Consider the following 16,094-nt stretch of genomic DNA (forward strand, 5'->3'; position numbering starts at 1 on the left):
GAAAAAGGGAGGCTTATGGCAGATGCTGAGAGCTCAAAACAGTGGAAGCCCTAGAGGAGTATAGAACGTGTAGGGGAGAACTTAAAAAAGAAATTAGGAGAGCAAAAAGGAGGCATGAGAAAACATTGGCAGGTAAAATAAAGGAAAATCCAAAGTTATTTTACAAGTACATTAAGAATAAGAGGATGACTAGGGAAAGAGTAGGGCCCATTGAGGACTACAGTGGTAATTTGTGTGTGGGGCCAGAAGATGGAGGTTGGGTTCTAAACGAATACTTTGTGTCGGTGTTCACAAGTGAGGGGGAAGACGTGGGCATGGAAATCAGGCAGAAGGACTGTGATATAATTAATGAAATTAGAAGAGAAAGGGAGGAGATTCTAAGTGGTCTGGCAGGCTTATAAGTGGATAAATCTCCAGGCCCGGATGAAATGTATCCCATTGTGGCAAGGGAGGAGATAACAATAATTTTCAATACCTCTCTGGCCCAGGAGAGGTACCAGAGGACTGGAGGACAGCCAATGTGGTATCATTATTCAACAAAGGGGAGGAAGGGATAAACCAGGGAACTACAGGCCAGTCAGTCTAACCTCAGTGGTGGGGAAACTATTTGAAGCAATTCTGAGGGGCAGAATTAATCTACACTTGGAGAGGCAGGGATTAACCAAGGGCACGGTTTTGTTAAGTCTGTTTGTTAAGTTTGTCATGTCTGACCAATTTGATTGAATTTTTCAAAGAGGTAACCAGGTGTGTAGATGAGAGCAATGCATTTGACGTAGTCTACTTGGACTTCAGCAAGGTTTTTGATAAGATCCCACATGGGAGACTGATAACGAAGGTAAGAGCCCATGGGATCCAAGGCAATTTGGCAAATTGGATCCAGAATTGGCTGAGTGGTAGGAAGTAAAGTGTGATGGTTGAGGGGTGTTTTTGTGACTGGATGCCTGTGTCCAGTGGGGTTCCACAGGGAGGTTGAATGTAGGGAGGTTGATCAGTAAGTTTGCGGATGACACGAAAATTGGTGGGGTGGTAAATAGCGAGGAGGATGGCCTTAGATTAAAGGAGGATATAGATGGGCTGATCAGTGGCAAATGGAATTTAATCCAGATAAATGTGAGGTGATGCACTTGGGCAGGACAAACAAGGCATGGGAAATATACAATGAATGGTAGGACCCTGGAAAGTACTGAGGGTCAGAGGGACCTTGGTATGCATGTCCACCGGTCCCTTAAGATAGCAGGACAGGTAGATAAGGTGGTTAAGAAGGCATATGGGATACTTGCCTTTATTAACCGAGGCATAGAATATAAGAGCAGGGAGGTTATGCTGGAACTGTATAAAACGCTGGTTAGGCCTTATTACGTAAGTTCTAGAAACCACATTATAGGAAGGATGTGATTGCGCTAGAGAGAGTGAAGAGGAGGTTTACCAGGATATTGCCTGGGCTGGAGAGTTTTAGTCATGAGGAGAGATTGGATAGACTGGGGTTATTTTCCCTGGAGCAGAGGAGATTGAGGGGGGACATGATTGAGGTGTATAAAATTATGAGGGGCATAGATAGGGTAGACAGGAAGGAACTTTTCCCCTTGGTGGAGGGATCAATAATCAGGGGGCATAGTTTTAAGGTAAGGGGTTTAGAGGGGATGTGAAGAAGAATTTTTTCACCCAGGGGGTGGTGGGAATCTGGAACTCACTGCCTGAAAGGGTGGCAGAGGCAGAAACCCTCATAACATTTAAGAAGTATTTGGATGTGCACTTGCATACAAGGCTATGGGCCTAGTGCTGGAAAATGGGATTAGAATAGTTAGGTATTTGCTTGACTGGCATAGACTCGATGGTCCGAAGGGTCTTTTTCTGTGCTGTAGGCCTCTATGACTCTATGGTTTACATCAGGCCCCGCTAATCCCCTTTTCCAAAGTGAGCGAAGCTCCATAGTAAATATAAATATAATCAGGAGCAGAAGGAGGCCACTCAGCTGCTCGAGCCTGGTCTGCCATTCAATATCATGGCTGATTTGATTGTGGCCTCAACCACACATTCTACCTCCCCCTGTTAACCTTTGACTCCTTTGTTAGTCAAGAAGCTATCTACTGCTGCCTTAAAAATGTCATTGACCCTGCCTTCACCGGTCTCTGGGGAAGAAAGTTTCAAAGATTCACAACCCTCAGAGAGAAAAAGAAATTATTTTCATCTCCCGTCTTAAATGGGAGATGCCTTATTTTTAAACTGTGTCCCCCCTAGATATAGTCTCTCCCATAAGGGGAAACTCCCTTCAACATCCGACCTGTTGAGTCCCTCAGGATCTAATATGTTTCAATAAGATCACCTCTCATTCTTCTGAACTCCAATGGGTAAAGGCCCAGCCCATCTAACCTTTCCTCGTAAGATAACCCCCTGCACCCCACCACCCCCATCCCAGGTTTCATTCGACTGAACACATTTATATCCTTTCTTAAAGGGACAAAAACTGTATAAAGTACGCCCTGTACAATTGTAGCAAAACATGCTATGTTTATATTCCATTCACCTGCATTAAACAACATTCCATTTGCCTCCCTAATCGTTTGCTGTACCTGCATACTAACCTTTCCTGATTCATGTGCCAGGACACCCAGGTCCTTCTGTAGCTCAGAGTTCTGCAATCTCTCTCTATTTAAATAACATACTGCTTTTCTATTCTTCCTAACAAAATAGACCTGTTCCCATTTTCCCACATTATATGCCATCTGCCACATTTTTGTCCACTCACTTAATCTATCTATGTCCCTTTGCAGGCGCAGACACTTCACGTCCTCTTGACAACTTACTTTCCTTTCTTTGTGTCATCAGCAAATTTAGCAACCATACATTCGGTCCCTTCATCCAAGTCATTGATATAAACTGTAAATATTTGAGGCCCCAGCATTGATCCCTGTGGCATTCCACTCATCACATCTTGCCAACCTGAAAAAGATCCATTTATCCCTACCCAACCCTCTATCCATGCTAATATGTTACCCGCTACACCATGAGCTCTTATTTTACGTAGGAACCTCTGATGTAGCACCTTGTCAAATTGCCTTCTGGAAATCTAAGTACAGCACATCCACATTGCTTGCTACTTCCTCAAAGAACTCCTGTAAATTAGTCAAACATGATTCCTCTTTCACGAGACCATGTTGACACTGCTTGATTGCACTGAGATTTTCTAAGTGCCCCACTATAACCTCCTTTATAATAGATTCCAGCAATTTGCCTATGACATTTATTAGGCTAACTGGCTTGCAGTCCCCACTTTCTGTCTCCTTCCTTTCTTGAATAAAGGAGTCACATTTGCTATTTTCCAATCTGACCCAGACACCCAATGTTCAATAGTCGACACAGCAAGTGCAATTAAGCACAATAGACAGACCAGTGAAGCAGGAGGCCCACTCAAAGGACCGCAGCTATGTTATGCTAGCGTCCCCACCAGGAGAGATGGACACTCAGTAGCATCCGGCAGGTAGGGGACCACAAGAGCGTATCAACATGAATGCACTCTCTGACCTCTTCTGCCAAGACTGATGAGGCCAACAGCAAGTACAGACTCCAGTGGGGGCGTGGAAACCCCACCAGAGAACTGAATTTGGCTGCACAGCCTTCTGATTTGGTGGTGCCTTTACAGGAGTATGGAGCCTCCAGTCCAAAGGCCATACCATTGCCCAACTTGTCACCAGGAGGCTGCCTCTAGAGAGCTGGCAGGCTCCATACATGATAGTGGGGGAGGCTGTAAAATCCCATCTGCATCAGAAAAAGCAAGGTTAAAGCTGCCTGCCCTGTTGAACTGGACTGCTGACTTTTTTCCTGCCCGCTCCAGGAAATTCCTCAGGAGGCAGAAATGTGCCAGAGAGCCCTCCTCTGTGGCTCCCCGCTATTTTCCCAGTCAACCCCATTTCCAAGAGGGTGAAAAAATTCAGCCCAATTCTTTTTGGAACTAGGATTGATGCAAATGCTCAGGGGACATTGCCTTGCACAGACACAACAAGGGAAGTCAAAATAGTTTTCAAAAGAGATCCTGTTTTGCATGCAGCATGGAGACTGCCTGCAGTCTGTTGAAATACTAGTCCCTTGAGGTCTGCCATGACATTACTATCTCTCTTTTTCAGGGGACTACCCAACAGAGACTTGAGAGCAGTATGCAATTGACTCTGAAGCTGGAAAGTCAGATGAGGTCAAGGTAAGATCTTGCTGGTGTGTCCAAGTTCTGCGCCCCATACCAAATATACATTAAATGATCAGATAGGAGAGAAGGCAGAAGACATATATCTACAAGTTCAAGCAGCTGAGACAAATATCAGCAGAGTGCACTTCAGGGTTCTTTATATTTATGTCAGGTTCCTCATCAAATACTTATCTCTCCATTTTCCAAATATGAGTAATTTAAAAAATGCATAACTTCCGGATACATACCCCATCCTTTTTATCTCTCTCAAGAGCTCCATGTAAGAATTCCAATGAAACTTCCTCATTCTCATCCAACCACTGCATTGCAAATTGTTCAAACCACCTATAGTAAATAAGATCAGATATGGTCACCAAGATGCAAATAAACTTCTAATAAGGTCATCAATGTGTCAGAATTTTTTGAAGACATGTACTATGAATTCAGATTTAACATACAGCCTTAAATCAACCTGTCAGTGGAGTTTAATTCAATCCTTCTCACCACTACAAAAAAGTCAGAAAGAAACAAAACTGGACAGACCACCCATCACCGGCCTTGACACCGGAACTGACAACGACATACCCAGCCCTGTCAACCCTGCCAAGTCCTCCATACTAACATATAGGAGTATGTGCCAAAATTGGGAGAACTGTAAAACAGGCTTGTCAAGCAGCAGCCTGAACTAATTATACTCAATGAATCATACCTTACTATGTCCGAGACACCATCACCATGCCTGGATATGTCCTGTTCCACTGGCAAATAGACGCAACAGATGTGGTGGCACAGTGGTATACTGTCAGGTGGGAATTGCCCTGCGAGTCCTCAACATTGACTCCAGACCCTACGAAGTCTCGTGGCATCAGGTCAAAAATAGGCATGGAAATCTCTGGCTGATAAACACCAACCGCGCTCTCCACTACCTCCTCAGCTGATGAAAGAGTACTCCTCCACGTTGAGCACCACTTGAAAGAAGCACTGAAGTTGGCAAGAGCATAGAAAGTGCTTTGGATGGGGGACTTCAAGATCAATCACTAGGAGTGGCTTAGCAGCATGACTGACCAAACTGGCCAAGTTCTCAAAAACATATCTGCCAACTTGGGCTTGCAGCAGGTGGTGAGAGAGCCAACAAGAGGAATAAAACTACTAGAACTTGTCCTCGCCAATCTAGCTGTCAGAGATGCATCTGTCCATGACAGTATTGGCAGCAGAAGCAGCATGCAATAGACAGAACTAAAAGATCCCACAGCCAACAGATCAAATTAAAGCCATGCAGTCCTGCCACATCAACTCATGAGTACTGATGGACAATTAAAAAAACTAACTGGAGGAGGAGGCTTCACAAATATCTCCCTCCTCAATGATGGGGGAGCCCAGTGCATCAGTGCAAAGGACAAGGCTGAAGCATTTGCAATCATATTCAGCCACAATGGTCGAGTGGGTGATATATCTTGAACTTCTCCTGAGATCCCCAGCATCACAGATGCCAGTCTCCAGCCAATTTGATTCACTCCATGTGATATCAAGAAATGACTGAAGGCACTGGAAGCTGCAAAGGCTTTGGGCCCTGACAACATCCCAGCAGTAGTACTGAAGATTTGTGCTCCAGCAAAATGATGGAAGATGACATTGACAGTGCTATCAAGCAGCACTTATACAGCAATAACCTTCTCACTAAAGCTCAGTTTGAGTTCTGCCAGGGCCAATTGGCTCCTGACCTCCTTAAAACTTTGATCCAAACATGGACAAAAGAGCTGAACACCAGAAGTGAGGTGACAGTGACTGCCCTTGACATTTAACCGAGTGTGGCATCAGGGAGCCCTATAAAAACTGGAGTCAATGGGAATCAGGGGAAAAATCTTAACTGGTTGGAGTCATACCCAGCACAAAGGAAGGTGGTTGTGGGAGGACAAACACCTTAGCCCCAGGACATCGCTGCATGAGCACCTCAAGATAGCGTCCTAGGTCCAACCATCATCAGCTGCTTCATCAATGACCTTCCCTCCATCATAAGGTCAGAAATGGAGATGTTCACTGATGATTGCACAGTTCCTCAGTACCATTCACAACTCCTCAGATACTGAAGCAGTCCAAGTCCATATGCAGAAGACCTAGACAACATTCAGGCTTGGTCTAATGAGTGGCAAATGACATTTATGCCACACCAGGCAATGACCATCTCCAACAAGATAGAATCTAACCATCGCCTCTTGACATTCAATGGAATTATCATCCTGAATTCCACATCATCAATATCCTAGGGGTCACCATTGACCAGAAACATAACTGAACCAGCCATATAAATACTGTGCTACAAAAGCAGGTCAGTGGTGGGGAATTCTGAGGCAAGTAACTCACCTGTTGACTTCCCAAAACCTGTATACCATGGCACAAGTCAGGAGTGTGCTACATTACACTCCATTTCCCTGGATGAGTACAGCTCCAAAAACACTCAAAAATCTGGACACCATCCAGGACAAAGCAGCCGTCTGATCCACATACCATCCGCCAACTTAGACATTTAGTCCGTCCACGACCAACACACAGAAGAAGCAATGTGTACCATTTACATGATGCACTGCAGCAAGTCACCAAGACTCTTTCGACAGCACCTTCAAAACCCGTGACCTCTACCACCTAGAAGGACAAGGGCAGCAGATACATGGGAACACCACCACCTGGAAGTTCCCCTCCAAGCCACTCACCATCCTGACTTGGAACTATATCACCATTCCTTCACTGTCGCTGGGTCACGTTGAATTCACTTCCCAACAGCAGTGTGGGTGTACCTACACCACATGGATTCATGGAAACATAGGAAATAGGAGCAGCAGGAGGTCATTTGGCTCTTCAGGCCTGCTCCACCATTCAATATGATCATGGCTGATCCTCTATCTCAATGCCAAAATCGTGCTCTTTCCCCATACCCCTTGACGCCTTTAGTGTCTAGAGATCTATCTATTTCCTTCTTAAATATATTCAGTGACTTGGCCTCCACAGCCTTCTGTGGTAGAGAATTCCACAGGTTCACCACCCTCTGAGTGAAGAGGTTTCTCCTCATCTCAGTCCTGTATGGCTTACCCTAAATCCCCTGACTGTGACCCCTTGTTTTAGACACCCTAGCCAGGGGAAACATCCTCCCTGCATCCAGTCTGTCCAACCCTGTCAGAATTTTATACTTTTCAATGGGATTCCCCTCATTCTTCTAAACTCCAGTGAATACAGGCCTAGTCGACCCAATCTCTCCTCAAAAGACAATCCTGCCATCCCAGGAATCCGTCTGGTGACCCTTCACTGCACTCCCTCTATGGCAAGTATTTCCTTTCTTAGGTAAGGAGACCAGAACTGCACACAATACTCCAGTTGCAGCCTCACCAAGGCCCTGTACAGCTGCACTAAGACATCCTTGCTCCTATACTCAAATCCTCTTGCAATGAAGGCCAACATACCATTTGCCTTCCTAACTGCTACACCTGCATGCTTGCTTTCAGTGACGAGTGGACAAGGACATCCAGGTCCCTTTGTACATCAACATTTCCCAATCTATCCCCATTTAAATAATACTCTGCCATTCTGTTTTTCGTACTGAAGTGGATAACTTCACACTTATCCACTGCATCTGCCATGTATTTGCCCACTCACTCAACTTGTCTAAATTGCCCTGAAGCCTCTTTACATCCTCCATGAGGAAGATAAAGCCTCTTTACATCTTTCATGAGGAGGATATACTCATAAACGTCTATGAGTGAGTCTATCCTCTTCATTCATATTCCCACCTAGTTTTGTGACATTTGCTTGGAAACTTGGAAATATTACCTTTGGTTCCCTCATCTAAATCATTGATGTATATTGTGAATAGCTGGAGCCCAAGCACTTATCCCTACAGTACCCCACTAGTCACCACATGCCACTCTGAAATAGACCCATTTATTCCTACTCTCTATCTCCTGTCTTGTCAACAAATCTATTACCCCCAATCCCACGTGCTTTAATTTTTCACACTAACCTCTTATGTGGAACTTTATCAAACGCTTTTGAAAATTCAAAAACACCACATCCACTGGTTCTCCCTTATCTATTCTACTGGTTATGTCCTCAAAAAACTCCTGCAAGTTTGTCAAACATGATTTCCCTTTCATAAATCCATGCTGACTTTGTTTAATCCCACTGATATTTTCTAAGTGTCCTGTTATCACACCTTTATACTAGACTCTAGCATTTTCCGTACTACTGATGTTAGGCTAACTGTTCCAGAGCCTACAGGATTTTGGAAGATGACAACCAACGCATCTACCATTTCATGGCCACCTCCTGTAGCGGTTCAGGAAGGCTGCTCACCACCACCTTTCCAAGGGCAATTAGGGATGGGCAATTCATGCTGGCTTTGCCAATGATGCCCACATCCCATAAAGAATAAATAATAAAAAAAACCATAACAGGTTTAATGGCTCTGAATACTGTTATGATTTCAGTAGAAACCAGTAATGTTTTTATTTTTCTTTTGGAAATCCGAAAACCCAGGCATTCACTAAGACAACGAAGCTACAACGTTCCCGGTTTAAATCTAAAGAATTTTACTAAACAAAAATCAAAAAACATGAATACAAATAACTACACTCTACCTTAAATAGTCAGTTAGGTTAACGATATTAAAAGTGCAATCAACACAGTTACTAGTTCTTTAATCCAGACTTCTTAACTCAGATTTCCTTCTATACCCAATAGACTTACACCCCAAAACTCAAGTCAGATACTTAACACAAATAGGAAGATTAATCACTTGGTCTGAGCACTGCTTCGAAGATTTGTATAAGGGTTCAGGTTTCTTGGGCTTTCTGCTTACTGCATGCAAGGTTTTCCCTTCAAATCTCCTCCAATCATCCCATGATTTTAGATTCCCAGTTGAACATAGGCAACGCTAATGCCACCTCAGGTCAGAACTTCCCTGGTTCTAATTCTTTAATTCTGGACTTTTGCATCTAATATTCTCTCTCTCCTCAGGTTTGCTATCCCAGAAGTCCAACTCACTGTTAGTGAAGTCCTTAAGTTAACAAGAGTTTTAAACTCTTTTAGCCAGCACCCAGAATTTCAACTGAATTCTGCTGGAAAGAAATGTTCCCTGATCGCCAACCAGTTTACACACACACATTAACTTCTTTTTTTCCTTTTTCTATTGTGTCCAAGGCAACTTGGTCACTTGATCAGTTACTAGAAGCAAGGTACTATATCAAAAATCATCTCCCAAAGAAATCTAGTTATTAAAGGGATCATCACCCCAATATAACACATAGATTTTTCTCCAAAAGCACATGGGCCATCACAATACTCACGCTGGATATTCAGGTACAGTCCCTTTCATAGCTGGAAGATCTTGGACATATTCATTGTAGAGCCATTTCACTTTAAAGTGTAAATTCATGTAGTCTGCACTTTTACAAAGCCTATGCTTCTCATGTTCTGAAGAATGAAAACATTGCATTGGCATTAATAATAAGTACATTACAAATATACTGACCTTTAACGTTATACAATATCAAAACCGAGGCAGGGCATGTTTTATCATTACAGCTAAATCCATGCCATCTGTGCACCTTCATATCACGTTGATAAATGACAAAACCATGACAGAATGATAACACAACAGTCTTGGGTTCACTCAAAATGTTGAAAGGCAAGTAAAGTATCTCAAATCATTGCATTTTATAAAGATCAAACAACATAATAACATCAGCAACTTACAGCTAGGTACTACAGCAGCAATTATGAAATATTATACAGAGGAATAATGTTACAGTGAATAAAACTGGAAAAATCTTTCCTTTTTTATTTTTCATTACTACTGAAAATATTTTGTATTTACTCTAACAAGAACAGCCATATGTAAAATTCAGTGAAAACATTGCTTAAATTGTACAAGCAATTCATAAAACCCAGGGTCTTGCCTTATGTAGGAACTTGAACAAAAGTTTCAGTTTACAAGTCAAACACAATATAACAGTAAGAGTTAAATAATTAACTACATTTCTGATACAACCATACTTTTAACAGATACCTTTAAAATCATTGGAGTTAGACTCCTAAGATCATTGCCATCCCTGAAGGGCACGTGTGAATCAGATATGTTTTTACAACAATCGATTATAGTTTTGTGGTCACCATTACTGAGACTAGCTTTTTATTCCAGATTTACTAATTGAATTTAAATTTTGCCAGCTACGTGGTGGGGTATGAACATGTATCCCCAGAGCAATAGCCTGGGCCTCCATTTTATGAGTCCAGTGACATTACCGCTACACCACTGCCTCCCCTCACAGGCTATTTTTACCCCTCTCCTCTTGGTAATACGATCCAAAGGCAGATACCAGATGTATGCTGGCAAAACCTAGTTACACCTTTCACTTGACTTACCCCACCCCCTCCCCCATTTGACTGACAACCAATGCATTTTCTTCATTTAAATATCAGGGATACTAAATAAGCCATTATCTTCAGCTCTCACCCCAAACTCTGCACCAATTATATCCCCTTTTACTGTCACATTATTTGACCCAGAATGGAGCTTCTGACCCTTCTCCATCATAAAGAATTTCATCCATTACATTGTGCATCCATTTTCACCTCAGCCTGTCGGCTGCTGAAAGCTGCATCAATGCTTTTGTAATGTTCAGATTTGATTATTTCAACGATCTCCTAGCTGACCTCCCATCTCCATACTGGAATATAAAGTTGCACAGACATGAGCAGTCATATGGCACCATGCCCAACTGTTCATTTTTCAACTGTAAACCTTTATTCTATCATGCTATTTTTTTTCCTTTCTTGAAAGTACTGGCATCTTGATACATTCTAGCACCTTACTATCAATCATGTGTGAGCTTAGACATTAACTCTCACAAGATGGGTAGGAGAGGATCGAACGAGGGGTTAAAGACTTCATTAAAAAATATTGGAAACCCTTTCCCAACATGCCAGGCAAGTGTGGTGGTTGAGTGTCCTACCATGAAGCCTCATGCCACTGGTTTACCCACTCCACTTGGCAAGGCTGCCAATATGGCTTTCTGCTGGGTGGAAACTGGAACAAAACAATGATGATGATTGATGTTAAGTTTGGCATGATGTCTGTGTCATCTGCCTTTAATAGATTCTTTGACTGCTTTCAGACTTCTACCCAATCTCCCACCTCCCCATAAATATCGTCTTGTGCGTCTTCACTCAATAGCCACACATGAGCACTTTCACCAGTGGGTGGGGCTGATCTGTGGGAATCCTTCCCAAAAATGATCGGCTAACTCAGAATTGACTATGGTTCTCCCTGGTTTATCTATACATCACTAAGCCATCATCAAATATTTCCAATATCAGGATTGCCACAAAGAGTAGGCCAATTGTTTTTCCCCTATCTAGTTCTGGATTTCAATTTTGTAACCCCACAGGGCATTTGGCACAAATGAACACAGTACGCATAAAGTGTAAGTAAATTTAAATAAAATAATAATACTTTGGTAAGTTTTGGAGAGGAGGTCTTGTGGGTAGCGTTCCTGCCTCTGAGCCAGAAGCTCCAAATTACAGTCCCACTCCACTACTTGATAATCAAGGAAGGTGTGTTTATAACATGGCCAAACAGATCGAGTATCAATCTGCAAATCCTTCCAATGTTTACCAATGACAAGAGTAAGAGCAGGAGAGATTCCTGGTCAGCCTCTATCATTGCTTTTCATTGTCTCAGATCAAAGCGTTTTTTAAAAATTCTTTCATGGGATGTGGGCACCACTGGTTAGGCCTGTAATTATTACTCATCCCTAATTGCCCTTCAGAAAGTGATGATGAATAAAAGTGCGTGTTGCCACAGCAACTCAGACTCCTTGGGGAGTCAGTTGGCTCAGTTGGCTGGACAGCCAGTATGGATCAGAGTGATGCAACAACACAGGATACGATCCCTGTTCCAGCAGGGGTGCATTTGGAACCTGCCTCCTTGTCCTAACCATGATGGAGGGTGCAGGGCTATGGGTCGGATCGGCCTTCGGGCAGAGAACTGAAGAAGAAAAAGGAGGTGCTTTTGGAAACGTATGTGTACAACTTAAAAGACGTATATTTCAGTATTCTGCTCCTGTTAGCTACTGCACACACTTAATGTGTTTTATAAATTAATTACTGGAATTCTGATCTCTTAACTGGACTTTTGAGCTAAACACAGGTATGTTGGTGAACTTCACTGCATTTTGCAATATTACAGTTGAACAAGATAAATTTTACAACATTTGTTTGATTTGAGAGTGCTATACACTGTGGGTGACAGTGATTTTAAGTGTTTGCTAAAGGACACATTAAGATTCTTTGCAATAATTCAATACATAAAATTTGGAGTCATTATTTTTGCACAAAGACAAGAAAACGAGGTTCAAAAAGATATGACTTTGTAGGTTCTGCTCTTATTGTACTATGTTATTACACTTTCTAGCTAAGTATCCTTGAAAAGCAGAGTTTTGGATGACCTCAAGAGGGTAGAATATGGGAGGCCAGCTGGGAGTATGTTGAAATAGATGAAGGTTTCAGCAGCAGATCAGTTGAGGTATGGGCTGTGTTAGAGGTGCAAATCAATGATCTTAGTGAGTGTGCAGATATGTGGTCAAATATGACACCAAGATTGCAAACAGTCTGGTTCCGCCTCAATCAGTTGCCAGAGAAAAGGATAGAGTCAGTAGATTAGGGAACAGAATTTGTAGTGGAACCAAAGGCAATGGCTTTAGTGTTCCTAATATTTAATTAGAGAAAATTTCTGCTCATCAAATACTGGATGTTGGACAAGCATTTTGATAATTTTCAGACAGTGGAACCACAGGTAGCAATCATATTTATCCAGTCTGATCTTCTCTCCTCTTTTGGTACATCATATTTGTAGGATTACGCAAGTCTGAACAGTATTAGAATAATAATGTGAGACCAAACAATAACATATAGGAGTGCAGTCAGCCACAGGCAAATCACCCAAGGAAGCTACAGACTCAAAGCACGTTCTGCACAGATAGTTCAATGTTTGCAATTAGCCTCTTTTACTGGTTTTAGTACATTACTTGATTCATATGGCTCACAATTGTAAACACATAAGCTACGGATGTTTCCCATTTTGTTTTAAAAAGCAGCAATGCCCAGGAACCAGCATGATGCTCTACATCCCTTAACAGCTGAGATGCATCCTTCAATACCATTAATTTTCAAATTTAGAAAATAGTTGCTGGAGAATTATTATTCTGTATTCTGGAGATGTAGTACTGAATATAGAACGGCTAAAATTATCAGTAGCACAGGACACCAGATAAATACCGGGTACAAGAACATTTGGGTTTCAATTTTTTATTAGCTAAATTTAATTTGATTTTTGTGCTATATGAATTTTGATTTCCTTTGTGATAACGTCCATTGTAGCTCTGATGTTAAAGCAGCATTTGACGCTGCTCAATTATTTCTCTGTAGAGATGCACCAACCATTGTCTTCTATAATTAACTCTACACAAAAATTTTATTTGAGGTCGGAATTACGATGGTAGCAACAATGGATTAATTAAAACACTAATCAGTAAAGATACATTCCTTTTGTTACAATACCAATGTACCAGACTCTCTATGGAAAACAGAAGTTTCAATCCCAGACCTGTCTCACAATCATTTCCAAGAGTCCCCTGAGTTTCACATCTCTAACGGTTGATCTGTAACAACCAAAATAAATAATCCTTTGATTCTTAACTATTTGTTACTTTCTTACTGACATGGAAATATCCATAACTTAGACCTAGCTCCCACTCAGTCAAAGCATGACATAGAAACAGTGACTACATTAAGGTGAAAAAAAAAATTTTAAAAAGACAACTGTTTTGGTCTGTATGTTGACAGATTGGATCAGCTGAAAGTTGCATCTCTGAATCTGGAAGTTATGAATTTAGCCTGGCCTAGAAAGCTGAACTTAACACTGAAAAGACGCAGGTTACATCTGGGTCGTGGGCGAACAGTGTGTTGCTTCGGAAGTCCAGGTTTCCTCACATGCTGAGGAGTTTTAGTTTTTACAGGGTCCCCACCCAGAGTGTCCCCTGTGACTCTCAGAACAGACTACAGGAGCAAATAAGTCTGATCCACAACTTTGGGAAACGGGGGGGTGGATGTTTGCCAGCCTCATTAAAATATTTAAATTGTCATCCCACCTATTTGGAGTGGTTTGGCTGCCTGATCTATAAACCCAAAGTGGGCAATAGGTTGAGCTAGGGTTAGAGATTTTAAAAATTTTAACCGCTGAACATAAAAAAAGGAGCAAGAGTAGGGGTAGGCCATTTGACCCTTCAAGCTGGATCTGCCATTCAGCATGATATGGTTGATCTTCTACCTCAACTCCAGCTTCCTGCACTATCCCAGGTTAACCTAGCACCCAAAAATCTATTGGCCTCTGTCTTGAATATACTCCAAGATTGAGCATTTACAACTCTCTGTGGTAGAGAATGCCAATGGTTCACAGCCCTTTGAGTGAAGAAATTTCTCCTCATTTCATTCCTAGATGGCTAAACGATTCTCAATGTCTTGTAACTTAAATAAACATAGCTGATTTTCCCTGTTTCAGGTAATTACAGTATGAGTGAAATACTGTCATGAAACAAGAAGTCTCATGTTGTCATAAATGGAGCATTTTAACCACTTTTGTTTTTTAGAGTCACTAATCAGAAATTAGCTTCAAAGATCACCAACAAAATTCTATTAAGCCCACTCAGGAAATATCATTAAATCTAAATTTCCTGCTGAAAGACATGGCCATCTCTGAAAATGCAGTTGTGAATTGTATTTTATGTTAAATTATATAAAGCTGAAATCGAGAAAAAAAGTTTTTGTCAAAGAAATATAAAGAAAATATATTAACTTATTCAGGGATGATAAAAATTATACCCTAGAGCTTTTTTAAAAAACATTGAAATGACTTAAGAAATTTGCTGCCAGAAAATATTCTTTCAGAATAAAAATGATTATGGCCAGTGTGTTTTGAATACGCTGAAAAACACTCATGGGCAAAATTATTACAAATTATGTATCAGACTTTGATGAGTTAATGAAATGGAACAGCTTTGACACACAGTAAAATAACATTAAAAGCTTCAAATCCTTCCAACTATTGCAGTTTTGTTTAAATGGAATGAAGCAGAAAAAAATTACATTAAGAACACAAATTGGTTGCCTAGTAGCTGAGTAATTAGGCCCCAACCAGGCAGTCCAAATTCAAATCCCAGTCTTGAATAGTATTTACACTATTTATCTCCTGCAGGGATAAATTTGCTAGTCTTGAAAGACTAAAAGTGAGCACAGAAAGAAATTATTTCCTACACTGCTCTAGCAGGTTGAACAAGCTGTGCTTTATGGAGATATTTACAGGTTGGGTTTTTCTATCCTAAACTAAGGATACAATGGAAGTAAGTCGAGGATTGCGAAGAGGGAAACAAGGACTTGAGATTTTAATCTTTATTATTATTGAACAACTATTCTGCCCACAATTTGTCAGTTGCATATTTTTAAAAAATGAGTAAGTCACATACAGAAAATGTGGACATGATAATATAATTGCCAAGTGTTAGCAATTAGAAATAGCACAACAGCAACATGACATTCATTCCATTCTGCAAATTTTCCAGCCTGGTAACCTCAAAGGCTATCTAATGCAGACCAAATAATTCTGACCATTGCTCTTTCATAAAGTTAGAAAAATTTAAAAAAAATGGTTCCTTACTGTATCACTGATTAAATCTAAATAATAAAGAATTTACATACCTTCCATGGCATATTTCATGTCCTGTGCAAATAAGTTCCACATTACTTCTGCACTTATCTTTCCTACATTAAGCTCCTGAGGAAATCTGAAATTAAGGAAATATAGTTTGTTACAAAT

General features: G+C 41.2%; 1 protein-coding gene across 5 annotated transcripts in view; it reads right to left on the reverse strand.

The window, feature by feature from the left end:
* The window catches only part of LOC121277368 (protein unc-13 homolog B-like), a 710,648-nt gene that overhangs the window by 89,300 nt on the left and 605,254 nt on the right, over positions 1–16,094 (reverse strand). For all 5 annotated transcript variants that reach the window (XM_041186756.1, XM_041186790.1, XM_041186765.1 and 2 more), the window contains 3 exons: positions 15,977–16,062; positions 9,511–9,637; positions 4,426–4,522 (listed from right to left, as the gene is read on the reverse strand). In XM_041186756.1, coding sequence (XP_041042690.1) covers positions 4,426–4,522; positions 9,511–9,637; positions 15,977–16,062 — 310 coding nt within the window. The remainder of the gene's footprint in view (positions 1–4,425; positions 4,523–9,510; positions 9,638–15,976; positions 16,063–16,094) is intronic.

The sequence above is a fragment of the Carcharodon carcharias genome, chromosome 1 (assembly GCF_017639515.1).
Source record: "Carcharodon carcharias isolate sCarCar2 chromosome 1, sCarCar2.pri, whole genome shotgun sequence".
NCBI classification, from domain to species: Eukaryota; Metazoa; Chordata; class Chondrichthyes; order Lamniformes; family Lamnidae; genus Carcharodon; species Carcharodon carcharias.